General features: G+C 38.7%; 1 protein-coding gene across 29 annotated transcripts in view; it reads left to right on the top strand.

Annotated features, from left to right (window-relative positions):
- Nucleotides 1-20,398, top strand: part of LOC101862600 (zinc finger protein 236) — an 81,613-nt gene that overhangs the window by 7,188 nt on the left and 54,027 nt on the right. For 21 of the 29 annotated variants that reach the window (XM_005104428.3, XM_005104429.3, XM_005104425.3 and 18 more), the window contains exon 2: nucleotides 2,057-3,242. In XM_005104428.3, coding sequence (XP_005104485.1) covers nucleotides 2,069-3,242 — 1,174 coding nt within the window. In that variant the 5' untranslated portion in view covers nucleotides 2,057-2,068. The other 8 variants (XR_004858896.1, XM_013085940.2, XM_005104432.3 and 5 more) reach the window with 8 other exon arrangements.

The raw sequence follows: 20,398 nt of genomic DNA on the forward strand, positions 1-20,398 counted from the left end.
TCTCTCTCTCTCTCTCTCTCTCTCTCTCTCTCTCTCTCTCTCTCTCTCTCTCTCTCGTATAAGAACAGACTGAAATACCTAAGTCACACAGTATCCCAGTGCCAACACTGACATTTTATTGACTGGATATAATGTACCTACATGCATGTGTGCGTGCACGCGCGCGTGTGTGTATGTATTATATATCAAATATAAATGGAGCTTGCACTGTCATTACTATGTAACATGCCCCTGGATAATGGATGAGCCCTTCTGGAAAATTGAGAAGCCGGGTTGGCAGTCACCCTGGGAACAGTTTTTGTAGGAAAATTGAAAGTATGATATGATTCCTTTCCGACAAGTGTAGGCCTATCGAAAATAGGCTTTCGTCATGAATTTGTTGACCGAACCTCCTTGAATTTTAAAATTTTCTCCTTGAAACCTTGAATTTGATGGGAAGTTCATGGCAGGAACCCTGTTGTACGCCTTTAGGCTAAAAGTAGTAATGGAACGTTTGTTCACGGCACAGAATTCTACAATTTTTCTGTTATCAAAGTGTAGAATTCTGTGGTTCAGGGTGAAAGCAAAATTGGTTGGCCTAGATCTAGGCTATAGCGGTGAACGCACACAGGGGGAGAATAGCCAAAAGACTCGCCTGCGCTATTCTCACCCGGGGTGAGAATAGCGGTGGCCAACACTAAAATCCTTCATGTAAACAAAAATAAAATCCCTCCACACCCTGTTCACACCTTCCTTAAAAGTCTACACACACACACACTCACTCACACACGCGTGCGCGCGCATGGACCACTCCACCTTTCGCAGATTATCAACAAATCTGGAGTGCGGAAACCGTTAGGAGATATAAAGTTCAAGTTTATTTTCCGGAGCGTTCGGAGAAATACAGCAGGCCTTCTTTTTAGGTCAGGGGGCCCTGACCCCCCCCATGTTAACAAGTCAAATATTACCAGTCATTTTGGCAATTTTTGGTCTTATTGTGACTTAAATATATCTTGTGCGTATAAAAAATCCATATCTCAAACTAATAATTTGCAATGGATGTAAAAGTCAAGATAAAAATTAACAAGAGAAGTGTTTTAGAATATTCCAACATAAGGGTACATGAATTTTAAAAAACCCATGCCCATGAAGCTACAGAGAGCACCTAGCACACCGTTGCAAATTAATCGAATTTTATCACACAAAGCCTAATTACATAATTTAATTTCTGCACTGTAGACCAATCGGGGGGTTTCGGGTAGTGCCCCCCCCCCCCCCTGAAGTAAAAAAAAATTGGGGGGTAAAAGCTATAATTTGATGTTTTACAGTTAGGTTTGATTCGAAGTGTTCTTGAAAATTGTTGTTTTGTTACATTTTTAGTGACTCTAGGGGCTATACAATACATGTGTGATCTGCAGCAAAAATACTTCAGTTTGACCCCCATCTGTGTGCGGCAGTAAAAGTAAAAATCTACCCCAAATTTACCATGGGGAATCTTGAGGTTTGATTAGCCCATGGGTATGATGTGATTACTTTCAGGTCAAGAATTGAGATGGACTCTTTGCCTTTTTGATTTTTTGTGGTCCAAGCTCCACAGCATCTGGCAACAGTGTTGGGCTCTTTTCGTTTTGTTTTTGTTGATCTTGTTTTTACTTCAGGGTATGCTTGAAGAATTTGAAAGCTGCATTTGTAAAATTGGTTTCTACAATTCCATCTGTCATGCCATAAATAAGCCATAAGAAGACTGAAACTGAATGATGCGGAGTTTCGAGTTAGTATTTTCTTAGGACTCGTCGCATTCATTTTATTTTCAAATGGGAGTAATAAGGTAATGTATAAATTCTGTTCATTTACAGGTTCAGTAGTTCTTGAAACTTGTTTTGTGATTACATCAGTTCATTGGGTGTTTGGAAACTAAGACTGAGATTGTTTGAATGTCAATTTGTCATCACCATACCAGATTCAGAGGCTGTTTATTTCTTTGAAAGTCACTGTGGTGTTGATTTTTGTTGTTGTTGGGTATTTGATTAAAATGAATGTTTGTATTTTGTTCATCAAAGTCTTTTTTTTTTTTCAGAAATCAAAAAAGATGCCTGAATTACCTCTAGATGTGGCGGTTGCGAATCGATTTATTTCGAGTTTGAGCAAATCCTTGCAAGCTTTATGTCATGGCTGCATGGATTTTGATTCGGGAATTGAAATTGTTGGCTATATCAATGTTAACATTGACTGTGGGAGCAAAGTGGACTATGTGTTGAATGAAAAAGTGCTCAAAAGCACCACAAATTCCATGACTTTCGTGAGCAATAGCTTCTTAGCAAAAAAAGATCAACCAAAACAGACACGCGACGGGTCATGTTCCCCTGTTGCGGAATTGCAAGTGCAGTCATTCCCTTCATCTAGTCGTCATCGAGGTGCTCATCCGTATCCCGGTGCTCTACATCACAGATCTGCCTTTCCTTATTCACAAACCCATGCTTTACGCGGTGCTCAAAAGCGAGCATGGAGTGGGATGGAAAGAGACTGGAGGGCCTCTCCCAGGAAACATTCTCGTGGGGGGAGAGGCTCTTACCCGTTACCTCATGAACAGCCATACGGTGGCAGCTCATCGCATACTTCCTCATTTGAAACACAATCTTCACAAGTTCCCAGTACATCTGATTCATCATTCCTTCAACCAGAAATCCCTGTTTCAAATAGTGGTGTAAATATTAAGAAAGAGTTATTTGATTCTGAAGACCAGAGTGGTGCAGGACAAAGTGAAGCTGGCGTGGCAGGAGAAAGTGAAGGTGGAAATGGTGACAGTTCATTAGACAGCAAACTCAATATTAAAGCAGACCCTGATGCTGTGCCGGAAAGTGAAGGAGATCCATCTGCCGGGCCATCAGAAGACGCAAACACTGACCTCAAAGACACTTTTCTTCAGCAGTCAGGTGAAGATGCTGAGCAGCCAGAGCCTGGCGACTCAGCTCAAGATGCAGAAGGTGAATTTCCCTCGTTCGATATGGCTCAGTCCGAGTCAGCAGCTGACAATGGTCAGACTATGTCGGAAGATACTACTGCTGGTGCTGAACAAACTGATGATAATGTGACTGCTGAGAACTCAGAAGCGCCTGCTGAATATGATGAGGCTGGGGACGACATGTCTTATCCCCAGTCTTCATATGCAGAGCAAGGCGAAGGTTCAGGTGATGGTGGTCAGTTCGAGGTGATCGAGATCGATGATGAAGACGAAGATGTTCAAGCTATGTTTGGAGATGCTCGTAAGTAATCTTTTATTTCATCTTGTATTTGCCAATCTTTTTGTTGAGAACAGAGAACACAACGGGCCTGTACTATAATTAATTTATTTAGAACCAGGTCTGCCTTAATATAGTAACAAAATAAAACAGGTTAAGTAAGTCAAGCAAATATGCTCATGTGGTTGGTGGCACTAGAAAAATGAGAACTACAATTATATACCAGGAAAATGGGGAGTTTTAAAGGATGAGATTATGGGTTTTGCAATTTAGTGTCTGGTAATGTCACCGTATGTAATTGAAAATAAAATTTGGTCATTGGCCAGTAGTCAAATTTTAACTCACCTATTGCTATGTGCAGTTTTTAAAACTCCAGTTGACTGCGATTGATTAACTTTTAAAATTGTAAAAATTTGCCTTTTATAAGTTGAATTTTTTTCCCCCGGAGATCCAAGCAACAAAAAATGACCATTTCCTCAGTTTCTTGCTTTTTAACTGCTAATGTTGCGTTCATTAAGGAAGATATAAGTTCATTCCGAGCAGTTGGTGACCTTAATAATGAAAAAGTTACTTGTTTCACTGATGGGTTGTTTAAGTGAGAAAGGGGTGGGGCATCTTTCTATACCTGAACCTGGTCTCAATTTGATTCTGAATGGTAGCAGAATGTTGTCATCAGAAACAATATGTACATGACAATCATGTAAAGCTAGGTTGCTGTAAAAGGAGGTCAATGAAGGAACAAAGCTCATGTTATATAGACCAAATGCTGCAGGTTGTGGAAGTAATAGTTTTCCCTACTGAGCTGCATGAGCATCAAGTATAAGTAGTAGTGTTCACTCTACTGGAAAGCTTAATAAGAGTACATGCAGCGTCACTGTAAAAACTTGTCTTTAAAAAAATCCATATTAAATAATAACTTTGAAACATTCTTTGAAATACCTTTTTTAAAAATCATAGTAGTATTTTAAAAATATTTTTATGGGAGTAGTGTTTTTATGGCTAGATTGGAACAATACAAATAAAGATTCATTCATGTGACCAACTTTATGTGCAGTCAATAGTCGGTCTTAATTGATTATTAGCTCAGAGCATCATAAATGTAAACCTGTTTGTTCTTTTAACGTCTCAAGAAGCTTGGCAAATATTTTATTTACTCTGCCTACTCTTTCACTTGTTATGTAACTAACACAAGAGCTGAGCATTTTTTCCAAGTTGATAGTGCCAGTTTTACTTTATGGCCTCAGAGCTTTATGGCAAGTTTTAGGCTTATGACCAATAGTACTCTAGTTTATTTGACTCAAGAAGTCACAGCTTGTTCGAATCATGCCTTGATTTCATGTTGAGCTTTTGCTCTAAACTTAAGGGGAAAGCAGGTTTAGTAACTTTTGTTTGCATAAAATTTTTTAGCACGTAATGAAAGTTTATGAAAGAAGTGATGTTACTATCGGCTTCTTGTTGCGTAGTCCAGTCAAGTGTTATACAGATGGTTGAAATTTGAAATGGAAGAGCAGAAATATTCTAGCAGGGTTTTTACCTTTTGGCCATTCCAGTCATTTCATGAAAAGTGAAACAGGACATTATGAAAGTTTTTATTCTCTTGAAGTGAGTCAAATCTTGATTCCCCCGCCCTAAGCTAAGTAAATGTCTCATGGTTGACAATCCTGACTTTTATGGGTTTGAAAAAAAGTTTTTGGCTCTTCTCACACTTTGGAAGACATGCATTCTTAAACTGGCAAATGCAGCAAAAATCTCACTGATATTTCTCCCACTTAAAACTTAAAGTACTCACTCATCGATTGGAATATCAATGTTAGCGATAAAGAAGACACTCCAGCAAGGTTGAAAGTCGCAAAAATTTGATGAGAAAAATTAATTAAGAACAGAATTCATGGTTTGTTTCTCTGGTCAAGTAGGATTTGGGAAAAGACATGTAACAAAAATTTAGATCATTTTGACGGTTCATTTCAAGAAACCAGTATGCCACATTTTTCCTTGGTCGCAGGTCTTACTTCATCACTTACCGTTTTTATTTGAGGATGGGACTGTAAACAAAACATTTACAGTCCGATACTCACATTGAAGATTTGTGACGAATAATCTATGGCCATGGTAAAGCAATTTTGAAAATTGGCATACTTCGAGTTGTTGAACTACTGATTTGTCATTTTGGAAAAGAAAAAAAAAAGAAAAAACATGAACAAAGGGACAAAACCAATAAGTTTTTTTGGGGGGAGAGATATCTACTATGCGGGGAGGAGGGGTGGAGGACTAGAAATTATAGTTTTAAAAAATGCCTTCAAGACCTTAACTAAAGGCTCACAATACCAGTTCCAATGGTGTTAAGTGTTCCATGGCACAAAGTCGCCTCCTTGACAAGATGCTAGGCTGTCGAAGGTTTACTTTCCGAGTGCAGTAAAAGTAAAAGTGATGCCCATTTCACACCCGTATAGTGTGAGGGTAAAGAGGACAGTGGCTTGCCCTTTCCAAGGAACTCCACCCAAATAGCCAAAGACAGGACTCGAGCCCAAGATTGTAATCATGCTAGAAATTTAGGAACATGTGTACACTAAAAATATGACGGGAAATACTCTGTAAGCAGCAGTGAGTATTTAGTGAGAAAAGAGCTTTCATCTTCCTGCGTGAACTGCTGCGTTTGGTATTTACTCAAAGGGCAAAAGTAGCATCAGTGTTTTAAGTATGTTAATAGTGTGTGATACACGTACATGGAATGGCCCTTGTTGTAGGGAATGTAAAAAGATGGATTAGTGTAATGGTACTAATATTACAGACACGACCTGAAAGCAGAGTAGGTTCTGATCAAAGCCATAAGCAATAGGGGCACTGTGACACGTGACACATGCATATGGGTTGATGGTGGTTGCTAGCTTTTGGGACGAGAAAGTTTGTTTTGTCTTTGTGCTTGTCCATTTTTTTTAGTCTTCTGGTCATCATCTGTGGTTTTTAGATTTTGAAGGACTCTTGAAAGCTGCAAATTTTTAAAGTTTTTGGAGTGATATTTCCGTTTTCCGAGAGAGTCAAAGTTTTTTGGGGTAAAAAGAGACTGAATCTTAAATGCCTATCTAGGTTCTTTTTTGGAATGATTGCCAGTAGTGTAAAGGTTTTTTTTATATACATGTTGGCCTAGTCTTTTTCTGTTCTTGGGTTTCTTTTCTTTCTTCATCTCCTCAAAATAATGTAGAGACCATTATAATGCATACTAAATGAATATTGATGAAAACCTTTTTTGTTAGTGGAAAGGACTCATTTTGGTTAGAATAGTTATGGATTTGGATGTTAATTTGTGGTGCTGTAGACTGTCCTGTCTCTGATAAATGACTTTTCAGTAGCTCTATCAACCGTTCGCCTCCTTATTGTACTGGTACTCATAAATTTTTTATTGAATTTATTGCGGTGCCAGTATTTGTGAGGCAGCATGGTGGAATCAGGCGCTGGTCAAAATAGTGAAAGTAAAAAAACGTTAAACTTTTCTGCTGGTTTGCAAATTTTATCGGAATTATGGTGGGTTTTTTTTAGCTCAACACCTATGTCCATTTTAGACCCATTTCAGTTTGAATGATATTGGAAAATGTTGAAAGGCATACAAAATGTAAATTGTCAGTTTCCTTGGACTCTTAGACTTCGTAAATAACCAAACTTTGGCAGCCATTTCCTCACAAATTTTACTTCTGAAACCAGGCGACTCCACGTCATTCAATCACAAGTATCTCAACATGTTCTCAAGATAAATGGGTAATTCTTTCATCGAAAGCAAGGCAAATGAACTAGCTTTAAAATGATACCAATAACTCCACATGCCCAAAAATTGACAAGCGCCTGATTCCACTGCGTCATGACACATTTTGTTTTACAATTTTTTTTGGTTATCAAATTAATGAAAGCATAAAAAAACCACAAAAAAACCAACCCCAGTTTTCTAGGGTAAGTAGGGCAGGGTTACTCATGCTTTTTTTAATAGTTTTGTACGCACTTTGGTAATAAAATTTAAAAATGTAGTGCACAGGCTTGACAAAAAAAAGAAAGGTGTCAGTGACCAAAAGAGAGAAGTGGCTGCGTTTTCCTTGTTGCTTTTGTCTTTCCACTTATTTTTGTGCGTGTGTGAAGGGGGAAATTAATTCAACACTGTTAGTTCAGTGGCAAGTATTGAAATTTGTTCTTAACTGATTCAGCCCGCAAATAATTTGTGACCGCTTCGTGACCTCACCCGTGGTCAAACAAAAAGTAAATAAAGAAATATCTAAATTTGATCAAACCTGTGTGTGGCATATGTAGATGTTAAGAATAATAGTTACTATTAATGACACCAAAAAAAAAGGGTTGAAATGTTAATGGTAAGGGGAAAAGAAGAGAAGAAAGTGATGTGAAGAAAGGTAGCAATATATAAGAGCTACTCTGAGCGGGTCTGCGTCAAGACGCTGGAGACAGTCGCCAGTGTGTGCGGCGTTGCGGGCTGTATCAGTTAAGTCTTGTTTGACCCCTTTCAACTATGTTTAGTTTTTGAAGTTGTTATATGGAACGTACTATTTCAACATTACCCATCCTGTCCTCGTAATATATGTGAGATCATATCTCTGATAGCTTTTTTTGAAATGTTAAAAGTCCCTCTCGGAATGTTATATTGAATTGAGTGCCAAAAAACTTTCCAAATAGCTTGGCTTGGGAACGGATTAAATTATTTTTGCACACTTTAAAAATGATTATTTTTTACATAGTAAAAATGCAGATTCAACAAGAGGCCTGTAGTGAACTTTTTTGACCTGAGTTATTGTCTTAAAAGTGATTACTAGACTTTTCAAAATGCTGACTTGTGCGTGAGCTTGTTTGATGAAACAGTATGAGGATTATTGGGGGTTCAGATCCTTTTCTGAACATGTATTGTTTGAGGGCCCTTTTTTGGTTCTTGCCTTGATATAAATGGGATTTTTTTGGTTTGAAGAGATCTCTTTTTGGTAGGATGTAATGCTAAAAGGTGGGGTTGTAACTCGCTAATTTTACCCTGTAAACCTCAACTATACATGTCCACTTTTAGAACTGATTGTGCAAACATTTTTTGGGGGAGTAGTTTTTGAGGGTTTTTTTGGGAGGGGTAATTGGCCGAAGTTTTAGATGAAACTGGGCACAAATCATTGGCAGAATTGCTCAACTCTACTTTTTGTTTTGTGAGTTGTACTTGTTTGTTTCAAGAAATGTAGAACAATCAACACACTTCTCTTTCTTCTGTTTCTGCAACACGGAAAATTATATATAAATAGATAAATGTGAGTTCTTTTCAAATCTGAACATGTTTTAGATTTTATTGGGACCCCAAGCAAGGGAATGTATCATGCGCTTCTTTTAAACAGGTGAGGAAAGTGGATGAATAATTTTAATAAGAAAATAGTGGAAATTGCCGAAACAGAAAACTAGGATGGAATTCTTTCCTAAAATCTCCCTTCTCCCTCTTGATAAGTTCCTCTATAATAATACATCTAAGGTGGAAACCTACTTATCATCCCAAAAATGAGAAAAAAAAATTCCTTTCCTTTGAGGGGGTTTTGATCTGTGGAAGTCAGAAAATGCTTTGTCCAGTTGGCCCCGGTTTGAAACAAACTCTTTAAGTTTGGTTCTGTTGGCTGTAATTGCTATGGCGAGCTATCAGGCAGACAAGGGGTGCAGTTTGGGGGCAGCTGTTACCCGGTATGTGAATGTGAGCCCTGAAGAGTGCAGATGGTCAGGGTGGTGTGGGTGTGAAATCTTACCATTGCTTTTGAAAGTGCTCTAATGACGCCTCAGCATTGAAACTCCTGGATAGCGAGAGGTGTAAAATTAATTTGGTCTTTGCACACCACCCGATCATATGGCCTGCTGAGGGCAAAGTTCCTTGGATCGCTGTTGAATGCAGTAAAGTAAAGGGGTGACATTGGTTGATAGTGTTTACATTTCATCAAAGGGTGGGGGGGGGGGGAAGCTATTCAATCATTTGTTTAGTCAAACATTGGGCTACGAGACACAAACTCTGGTGGCAGTGGATAGGTAGGCTGGTAGGACTGAGGCATGTCATTTTCAGAGAGGCTAGGATAGCTTGTGCCTCCCCATGAATTCCCCCATAGACAGAAAATGTCTAAGAGACTTTCTTCTGGTTCCTTTGCTATGCTGTCTTGTATAAATCATAGTGCAAAAATGCTTTTAAAAAGGTTTTCATTCTTATGTGTATAAGAGGAGGTGACAAAAGACTTGAAAGTTTAGTGTGTCTAATTTTTCTGTGGCATAGCTTCTCTCTAAAGTATAAGATAAGAAAATTGGATCTTAAAGAGGGGATGTTGAATTGCAGTATTGACGTCGATAGAGAACTAGAGATAATTGATTAAATCCAGGGGTTGGGGTTGATAGCCATAATTTGACTTTTCATATAATGAGACTCTTAGTTCACATTTCTATTTTCGCTCTTCTTTTGATAATACAGTGACATATATCATTATATCCCTCCTCTTATTCCAAGAAAAGACCAGAAAAGAGAAATGATAGGCAATGCTATTAGGAGTGAATTCAGAGTGGGGGATTGTTGCCATTGTGGTGTTTTAGATCTTTATTCAGTTTGTCTATGCTTCAAATTCTAATCACATATATACTAAATATTTGTTAGAATATACTGGAGAAGTTGTGAATTTACTGCCATAATTTGGGCTGCTTCCAAATTTTATGTCTGTTTGAGTTAAGATTGAGAAGTGTGCACTGGTTGTTATACATTAGCTGAGAGTTGATTTATTATAGCCTTCCGAGCAAAAGTGTTCTTTTCAACTTCGAAGACTTGCATTTTTCCTCTCTACCAACCACAGGGAGCTGTAGGTGATGATCTGCTGTAGAAAAAAAAATCCTCTTTAAAATTGACAGTCCATGGGGAAGTAATGAAGTGGGTCATATCTTGAAGGTGCTATTTCCTCTCTACTTCTTTCTTGTTCTCAGCTTGATCTTCTTACTGTCTTGTCACTGATTGATGTTGAACAACTCTAAATATAGCGTTTTGTAAATAAGAATCTGCTACCTATTAAGATGTATTATAGTTTCTCAATTAATGTTGCAATCCGCTCGTACATTTGGAAGTGTTCACACCTTTTGGTCAAATTGCTCGTGTTTGTGTTGAGAAGGTTCAAAATGTGCTTTGTGAACTGACTAGTCTTGTGAAAATGAATTGAGTACAATGTGTGTGCTTTCTTGTATGGTTATGACTTGGTCTGGTACTCTGTTTCTAATCTCTACGGTGTAAATTGTTTCAAGGGCATGGGCTGGAAACTCTGTCCTTTATTGTTGTTGTTTTGCATCCGATGTCTTCACCTTGGTGGGAAGCATCCTGCATTACTTTGGACAGCTTTTGAATCTATTGATTTTAAAATTTTGTTTTGACGCTCTTATGTATTGCATAATTACATTTAGTAACATTATGTGATGTGTTTGAGAAAAATTGTGTTGATAATTATGATGTATGCTTATGACTGTTTAGTTCTGTTAATGTCTGCAAGTTTTTTTTCTGAGACCAGTGACCCTTGCAATTTATCATGTACCTATCATGGTTTCTGGGTCTCACACATTTTTGCTTAGTGGTCTCATATTTTGGAAGTCTGATAGCAGGCTCTCTGTGAGTGGTTGACGGGTGGTTGATAATGACACGCTGTTAGGTCAAGGTTGTATGGCGATTGCTGTTTTTGTATTTTGTTGGGAGTCGGGGAGAATATCTGATTTTCTTTCTATTTAATTCTGACTTTGGCTCGTGTGCCGCAGTACTACACTGTGTTGATGTGACTTTAAATCCATACAAGCCGGAACAAAATCTTTTACTTTGAAGTTAATAATCATTGAAAAACTATCTGCGAAATTGCTTACTTTCCGATTTAAAAAAAAGCCCTCACTGGTTTCCCTGTGGCCTAATCTTGGGGCTGACAAATTTGTGCTTTTTGTCATCTATATCCATGTGCTAAAATCTGAGAAATAAGTAATTTTGTCTGGTTGGCAGGCAGGGTAGGCACATTTCTTTTTCTGATAAGACATGTTGAATTGTGGCATCAGAAAAAGTCATGTGCATAAAGGGATAGCTATGAACTTGAGTTATTGGATGTTTGTGCCAGATGAGGATGGTATGATTTGTATTTGGGAGTGTTTGAAGAGCAGGAAATTTATTGTATTTCGTGATTTTACATGGGAAAGTCGTTTTGTGATTGTACCGAAAGTGTACGTCTTAACTGCTGAAATGCTGGTACACATTTGAGTTGCGGATGTTTGGAATTTTTGTTTCGTCTTATGAATAAGGAGTTTCGGATTCTGTCTGCAGGTGAGAGTATGTAATTACTTATTTTTTAACATAGTCAAATACCCAATGTCTAGCACTTTATTTAAAAATAACTTTATGTTGTTGGGCTCACTGAACATTAAGGGTTGTTACCATGGGTATTTTAGTTTTTATTTCATGTTTAGTTGTTGTCTCTTAGTTGCAGTGATGCTTTCCTGTTGCATTTCTTTTGGTACATTGTATTTTTTGTTAAAGATCTCCTCATTATGAACTGTTCAGTGATGGGTTGTTTTATTTGTTAAAGGGTTTGAAGTAGAAGAATTTTGGGCACCTTGGAAGTAGATGTCTTCGCTTCATCATTAAGTTAGTGCTAACACAGCGAATATTTTAAATGTTTTACAATATCTCATTCTGATAAAAGAGTTGGCAACTGTGCACATATTATTGCGCTTTACAAGTATATTAATTATGGTTCACGGTTGACTTTTGATTGCATATTGCAAGTGCGTGTTAATGACGGCCTTTGTGTGTGTGTACAAAAGCTTAGCCCAGGAACCACCGATAATTTTGTAAAGTGTAAAGCAAAGATTAATGTACTTTATATAACCGACATGGTATAAAATGTGTCTAAATAAGAATGTAGATTAGTACCTGCAGATTTTTGTTTGTAATGTTTAGAGTAAGAATGATCAGACAAAGAAACTTAAAACAAGCTTACGTTGACTTTGATAATGAACAACATTGTCCAATGACTGTAGGGATTGAAATGTTATACACGACAGCATGATATGCACAAAGTTACTGAGTGCAAAAATGTGAGCAATATTAGACCAGGCTCTGTGTTTTTATGCTTTATAGTGGAACAAAGCGACAAAGTGAGAACATTTTTGTAAAACTATAGTAAATATCTTTTTGTTCAGATAAATATCAGCGTTGAAGTTGAAAAGTCCCAGCCTCTAAAATAGCAGTACCATCTTAAAATTTTATAAAGTCACATGAAATAAACAGATTTTCAAAGAATTTGGAATGACAGTTGATATTTATGTAGACCCTGCTGTTTCAGTGCATGGGTTGAATACTTCCTTTTCTAAAACATTTCCCCAGGGTTCGAGGATGGGAGTGGTCGTTTGCATGGTGAAAACTCAGTCAAGTTTCCTATAAGTCATTCGGAACTCCGTGTGGGCGTGCAAGATGCCAGCATTCATTCTGACTTTGTCGGGCACAGCAAAGTTTTTCCTGATGTGACTATTCCAACAAAGGAGGAGTGCCCCTTTGATAGTGCAAGCCAGAGATATCTTTGTGTGTTGTGCGGCAAGGGCTACCTGTCCTACAACTCTTTGTGCAGACATATCCAGTACAAACATCAAGGACATTGGACCATATTTTGTGATATTTGTGGCAAAGGCTTTCAAAGGCCGATTCATCTGGAGGGTCACATGGCTACACATGGGTTGCCAATGAATTTTAAGTGTTCATTGTGTGGTAAAAAATATGCTCACAAAACATCACTTCGAACTCATGAAAAAGTTGCCCATGGCATTTCTGTGGTTTCTCCCTAGCTTCATTTAGTTTTCTTCTTTGACCATGCTGATTTATGGAGATGGTTTCAGTTTGGATTGTTATGTTTTCTTTTAGCTTCTGCAAGATAACTACCTTTAGCAAATTCAAGTCAACATTCTCTTTTTGTTGCAGAAACAGGGTCTCATTTTCCACCGTATGGACTTCCCAGCTCAAGGCAAGAATTGAGCTCCAATTCCTTTCACTCTCAACCTGCATCTAGCAAATTCAACCCTTGCGGTAGCGCTGGTTCAGAATCTCCTTCCCAGGCGAAAAGATATTTTGTGTTTGATAAGTCTACTCTGATGTATCACTGTCAACTGTGCGAAAAAAAGTACAAGTCTTTTTCTGGAGTGCGGTTTCATTTCCAAATAAAGCACTGTGGACGATTCAACTACTATTGCTCCCTGTGCGGGAAAGGCTTCCAGCAGAACTCCCACCTGCAGTGCCACATGTCGGTTCACCTTGATCAGAAAAATTACGAATGCAGCATTTGTGGCCTCCGGTACGTCCACAAGACATCGCTGACTGCCCACCACAAGATGGCCCATGGGCATTGCCTCTGAGGCCTGTGGAATTCTGGAAGTGAATTGCTCTGATTTTTTCTGTCATGTAAAACACTTTTGTGAAATTTGATGCACTTTTCTTTTTCTTTTTTTGCTTAAAAACTATCTGGAGCTGAATCTGAATATGTTTTTTCAGTAGGGACTTGGTTGATGATGAGGAATTTTGGGTGTTTTTCTTTCCTTCCTTTCCAAATGTTTTTTGTATTCTTACTGTGCCCTAGGTTTGTGTTTAATCAGGTCACTGGATACTAGGAAATGGTTGGGTCACACAACATTGGTTATTTATGGTATGCGGGGGAACATGCTCTTATGGCCACTTATTTCTAAGACAATCACCTGTACAAACGACCACTTCCCGCTTCTCCCCTTGGGTTTTTTGGGGGGGGTTTTTGTGTACATTTTGACAGTAGCCTAGATGTCCGCTTGTCTAAGACGAACACTTTTCTCCTGAGAACAACAATTGGCCATCTTAGCCGATATTGACTGTATTGTGTGTGTGTAGGAATATATTGCTCTAAGAAAATTCATTTTTCTGTATGAGTTCAAATGTCCACAAATGTGCAACATATTGTCTTTAAAGTTTATTTGCTTTGTTTTTAGTTTATAACACACAAACCAGGCAGACACACCAGGACGAGCTAAATCATCGCTGTAGAGTTGTTAATTTATTTGGAATATTTTATATCAATGGCATTTAGGTTTTTTTTATATCTAATTTTGTGTGTAATTTGTAATTTGTTTAGGGTGCAGCTTTTTTCTAGTACTATATAGTTAACTATGGGACTTAATTTTGTTTTGGCGCAAGAAATTTGTGACAGTGGTGGGTTGTTTTTTTTAAATAACGTGAAGGAGATTAAGTTGCCCATGTTGCAGCTTGCATAAATATTCTCTTTTTTCCGTGTTGAAATCTGCAGAAGCATGGTGTTACATTCCAAGTCGAGATGAGGCTGAATCGTCAAATATGACCAACAGGCCAATCGCATCCTGTCGCTCGTACTCAGGTGCTCAAATGCCTTCTTCGTTTAGATCGGAAAATGTCCGTGGGATGCACCAATCGCAAGCAGCTATGCCATACAGTGGTAGTGGTAGCTTCCAAGTTCAGTGTAGGATTTGTGCTCAAGTATTTTCTCACAGTACCATCTTGAAGAGTCACATTTATGAGTGTCATCCGCGTGAGGCGCAGAACGCATTTCCGTATGTGTGCAGCATTTGCCAGAAAGGTTTCTTTTCCCACTCTGGACTGACACACCACAGTGAAAAACACTCGGCGAAATTTGAGTGCTATCTGTGCTCAAAGACGTTCAGCTACAGTCGCAACCTAAAAAGACACCAGGAAATTAACCATTCGCTAAAGGAGTGCCGATACTGCAAAAGACTGTTTAAAGTTGGAGAGGAGTTGAATCATCATGTGCTCTCTTGTTCTGGAGCAAACAGGTCATAAAAGAAGCTATTAAGGTGTGTTGAACTTGAAATGTTTATGTTACTTTGACAATTTGTATGTTTTTGTGTTTGTTGGCCTGTGGGACTCCCTTGGAAAGAGAAAGTGTTAGTTTTTCCTGTATGGACAGGTACTTTTTGCCTACAGACTCTTCTTTCAGGACTTCTGCTTTTGTACTTTCTCTGGGGATTTTTTGGTCCTTTAGGTTTTGCGCAAGTAGACTTGTAAGAATGGTGATGAAATGGCAGTCAGGTGGATGTAAGAATGGTGATGAAATGGCAGTCAGGTGGATATTGGTAGTTTTTACACTGGTTTATTTGTGCATCGTGCGCTGTCTCAGGGCTTTTCAGTTTTCAGTATGGTCAGTAAATCAAGTCAAATTTTTAGTTTGTCCATGCCATAAAAAATTTGTCTGCAAAGTAAGCATTAAAAAGTATTGATACTTGTTGTCATATGTTTTGCAGCTTCTGTTATCCATTAAATTAATTTATTTCCAAGCATGAGCGGTTTTGACCCAATCCTCAGCGAGAACTTTTATTTGTTGCAGGTGGTGAAGGTTCTAGTTTGACTGGGCAGCAGCATTTCCCTGTCCAAGGAAAGTCTAGAGCTATTCAGATTGATAGGGTGACCTCTGGGAGCCAACCGTCCGTACAATATTTGATACAGTCGAGCGGCTATGCCAGTTCTCGTATGGATGGCCACGAAATTTTACCCAGTGGATTTGCTTCCCATTCTTTATTTCCTGATGAACACTCTTGCTATGTTTGTGATGCCAAGTTTAAACATAAGAAGAATATCAAAAGACATTTAGAGACTTCTCATGGCCTAAAGCAGTGCAGATACTGTTTGGCTTTGTTCAAAAAGGGAGAGGAATTTGATTCTCATGTTTTGCGATGTGATGGTAGCAGTGCGTCGTCAGCTCTGACTTACTGACCAGTTTGAGTGAGCTACTCTGGCTCAGAACGGAAAGGGTGTTTAGTGTTTTGCACAATAGTTTTAGTGCCACTTGTACACTTACTTTTTATAATAGTTATGTGGGTACTGGTTTTAATAGATTCTGTGTTTACTTCGTTTGAAAATGTGAAACACATCATGATTTCAATTTTTTAATGTAAATAGAGTCCAGGAATAATTTGACTGTGGATGAAGATGAAAATTGCAAAATGTTATCTTATTACTTAGGAAATAATTTTGTTCTTTTCAGACGTCAGATCTCATCAGGGAGGTCACTTTGATCATCACAATATTACTGCTGCTTTCAAAGGACAAGGCTTCATGGGCACCTCATCCATGACTGTCCCTCCACTTCACTCTTTCCGTATGCGTTTTCAGTGTGATCAGAGTCGCATCCAGTGCAGGTTTTGTGGTGCTGAATTGGAAACACGGTCTCTGTTTCAAAAGCATCTGAATGAATTTCATAGAGAAGAGAGGTCGTTGCCATTTGTGTGCTCAATCTGCCAGAAAGGATTCTTTTCAACGACTGGATTGAGGCATCATTTGGAAGCTCACAGAGGATACCAGCATGTGTGTTCAGAATGTGATGCTCGATTTCAGCATAAGCACAACCTCAAGCGACACATGGAAGGTGTTCATAAATTGAAACATTGTCGCATTTGTTCACAAGTCTTCCCTGTGGACAGTTTTAACTCTCACGTACGAAGCTGTCACCTGTCCGTCCAGCCCCTTTGCTGACAAAAGTTCCAGCAGAGGTCGTAGCTGGGACATTTGTGTTGTTGCAGTACCTAGTAATGAGTAATTACAGGCCTTCACTTCCTTGCTGATTGTGACACGTTTTATGTTTCAGGGACAGATGTGGATGGAGGACATTCAACTTCTATGTATCACAACCCACGGACTCACTTTGGGTCAGATAGCTCTCATAGTGGAAATAACACGAGTTTGGGGCCTGCAGTATACAATTGTGAATATTGTGAAGCTTCGCTTCCATCCAAGGTGTCATACCATCAACATGTGGCTCACAGCCACAGCCAGCAGCTGCCATTTGCCTGTTCAGTGTGCGGGAAGGGATTTTTTACAGAATCTGGACTAAAGCTGCACATGGACGATCATGGAGAGAGAAGGTTCATTTGTCCGATTTGTGATCTGAAGTTTAAAAGGAAGCACCATCTACAAAGTCATCTGAGAAGCAAACACAAGCTGATTCCTTGCCCGCGTTGTCCACAGACATTCTCTTCTGATTTTGACTTCAGCAAGCATATTTTACAGTGTGGGCAAAGCATGTAGAAAGTTAATTGATTCTGAATTATTGATGGATGTCCAAATGAGCTTTGCTTCGATTTTGGAAATGTCATTCTTCTAGGGTTTTTTTAACTTTGTGAGCATGTTGATAGTCAGGCTAAACTTTATTGGATTGTGAGTTTCCTTTTGTTTAGTCAAATGCGTCTAACTGATATTCTTCTTTTCAGGGAGAGGACATGAGCACAGAGGCATGACCTATGATTTTGAGAGGTCGTACTCGTCTAGTTCCTCTGCGGTCCAGAATGAGACTGTATTTCCTCCTGGTGGAACATTAGTGACAAGTGGTCCACACGTTGGCCGAAGCTTCACATGCACAATTTGCTGTGTGGAGTCAGAGTCACGAACGTTGCTTCAGCGTCACATGAGCATGCAGCATGGACAGCAGTTGCCTTTCCCTTGTTCTTTGTGTCCAAGAGGATTTTTTACCAGCTCTGGGTTTAAAAGACACCTGAATGACCACGGAAGTGAAAAGAAGTTCTCCTGCCAATACTGTGACCTGAAAGTGAAGCGCAGGCAGTACCTTATTTCCCATTTGAGAAATTTTCACAAGCTGTACCCATGCCTCAACTGTATGTCTACATTTCAAGATGTGAGAGAGTTCAACAAACACTTACGCACTTGTAGATGAATGATTGTACTTTTCCTTCTCAATGTCAATGGATTAAGAATATGTTAATGTCATGTGACTGGTGTTGTGTCAAGAATTACTGTGCCCCCCCTCCCTTTGTAAACAAAGAATGGTTTTAGTAGGCGTCACTGTTGGACATTGCTGCTCCAGTGGCTTACGTCCTTTCTTTTGATTTTTATAGGCGTTCCTCTAGAGGTGGAATAAGTTCTATGAAAGTTGTTTCGTTCTAGTGGGGGAATATTTGTCATTTGGTTAGCTACATTTGAAAAGCTCAGGTCGAATTCTTTTTTCTGTGCATTCACAAAAATAGTCTTGTGTTGTGGGTGTTAGTATTGGTGTGTTACTAATGTACTATGTGGTGAAGTTTGCCTCTGATGTGAATTACATGTATTTGAATGGCTATTTTATGTTGAGTATCAAAGTTCGTTGATTGTTATGTTCATTGACATTAATGGCAGAACTATATTTTTTTATGTTTAGGAAAATAAAATTTCTGCAAATTATATTGGTTAGTTTGTTATAGTTAGTGAAAGGGCCATTTTTTTGTTTGTGTAAAGTAGATTTAAATGATTTATCATTTCAGATGGTGTGAACGTTCAAAACCGTGCATCTCATTTGGATTCCTCTCCCTACGTTGAAAGAGAATCAGATTCTTGTCATTTTGTTTACGGAAAAGCCAAGGCATCACACCCGTTGACCCGCGTCAGAAGTGAGAAATTTCATAGGAATGGAAACTTGGGTCCAATGTCTCTCACATGTTATCTGTGTGGAGAAGTAGCTGCCACTCGTTTTTCCTTTTCCCAACACATGACCTATGCTCACAATGACCAGCTCCCGTATCACTGTTCCCTGTGTGGGAAGGGCTTTATCAGTCCTTCGGGACTACGCCACCACATGCAGGCACATAAGGGACAGCGGTTTGTGTGCAAATTTTGTGGCACCAAGTTTACCCACAAACATCATCTTAGAGATCATGAGAGAAAGTTCCACTGTGATTGACGGATGGCTGTACTAAAATGTTTGCCCAATGTGCTTCTGTTGTTTTACAAAATTACAAGTCTCTGAACTGTTGTTTTGTATTTTGTTTGTTTTTTTCCAACTGTTGGATTTTGTTTATTTGGGGAATTTGATGTGTGTGCTAACCGTGTATGTTGGTCCCTGGCAGCCTTTTTTTTTTTCTTTTTTTTTTTTTTTGGATGTAAGAAGTAAAACTCCAGGATTTGCTGCCAGTTGTGTCACTGAGCATTGTTTGTTTTTCAGAGAATCTTGTAAAGAGATGGGATGTTGTCAGGGAAAAGTCACCAAAGCAGACAGCTTTTGAAAACATACATGCAAATCAAATGCAGCTTCCTGGAGATATGTTCCACACAAGGGTTGTGCAACTGTCCAGCAGTCAACATCAGCAATGGCCACAGTTTTATTGTGATATTTGTCAAATTGACCTGCTCAGCATGCAGAATTATCAGTCCCATGTTCAGCATTACCACTGTGATCAGCTGCCCTTTAGTTGTACGTATTGTGGGAAGCGTTTCTTGAGTAGGTCGGGCTTGCAGCACCACAAGAAAGATCATATTGAGAGGAAGTTCATTTGTCATGTATGTCATATGAAATTCAAGCATAAGCATCATTTGAAGAGACACTTGTGGACAGTGCATAAAGAGGTGCTGCATTCACAGTGATGTCCTGCTTTTTCTTTTTCTCCCTCTGCATTTGTCTCTGACTACACCAGAACAGTGTTTATATGGACTGTAGTGTGTCTCCATAAGACCGCCCTTGTTCACACCAGAACAGTGTTAATGTTGTCTGTAGTGTGTCTCCATAAGACCGCCCTTGTTCATATTGAGTTGTTTTGTCGAAGAAAGATAAGTGTAGGTGGATATCTCAAATAGATTCCCAGTTTTAAACATTCTGCTGACATATACTAGTTTTAGGATTTTATTCTTCTTTTTTCACGAAATTATAGTCAAAAATGTGTGTAGATCCTGTTATATACAGAAATTTCATCCTTTTGGTTTGAAGGTGAATTTAAAGAAGTATCTATTTTCCTACATGCAGGTTTTAGGGCGTTGTGGTGGGTCATGCGTATATTCTAGTCCCTTTTTTATTCTTCTTTTGTGTCTTTTTTTTTTTCTTCCTCATACACTAAATGGCTGGTGAAGATTCAGTGTGCTTTTTTTGTGTGTATTCAAACTAAAGTGACACCTGCAAAGACTCATTTGTTTGAAGTTCACTGAAGATAAATATTGGTTAGCTCAGAGACAGAGCCTACTGCTTACAGTAGTTTTGCTGACTACCCAAGCAAAAAGGCTAAAGGCTCTGTTTAAACAATTTTTGAAAAAGCAAGGCAAAGCACAGTAGATGAAACAAATCAGTTTTGTTTTCTTTGAAGTATTTTTTAAGGGTGAATAATGGTTAAGGGGTTATATTGAATTTACTTACTTTCTCTTCTTTCAG

Source organism: Aplysia californica, unplaced genomic scaffold, assembly GCF_000002075.1.
Source record: "Aplysia californica isolate F4 #8 unplaced genomic scaffold, AplCal3.0 scaffold00420, whole genome shotgun sequence".
NCBI classification, from domain to species: domain Eukaryota; kingdom Metazoa; phylum Mollusca; class Gastropoda; order Aplysiida; family Aplysiidae; genus Aplysia; species Aplysia californica.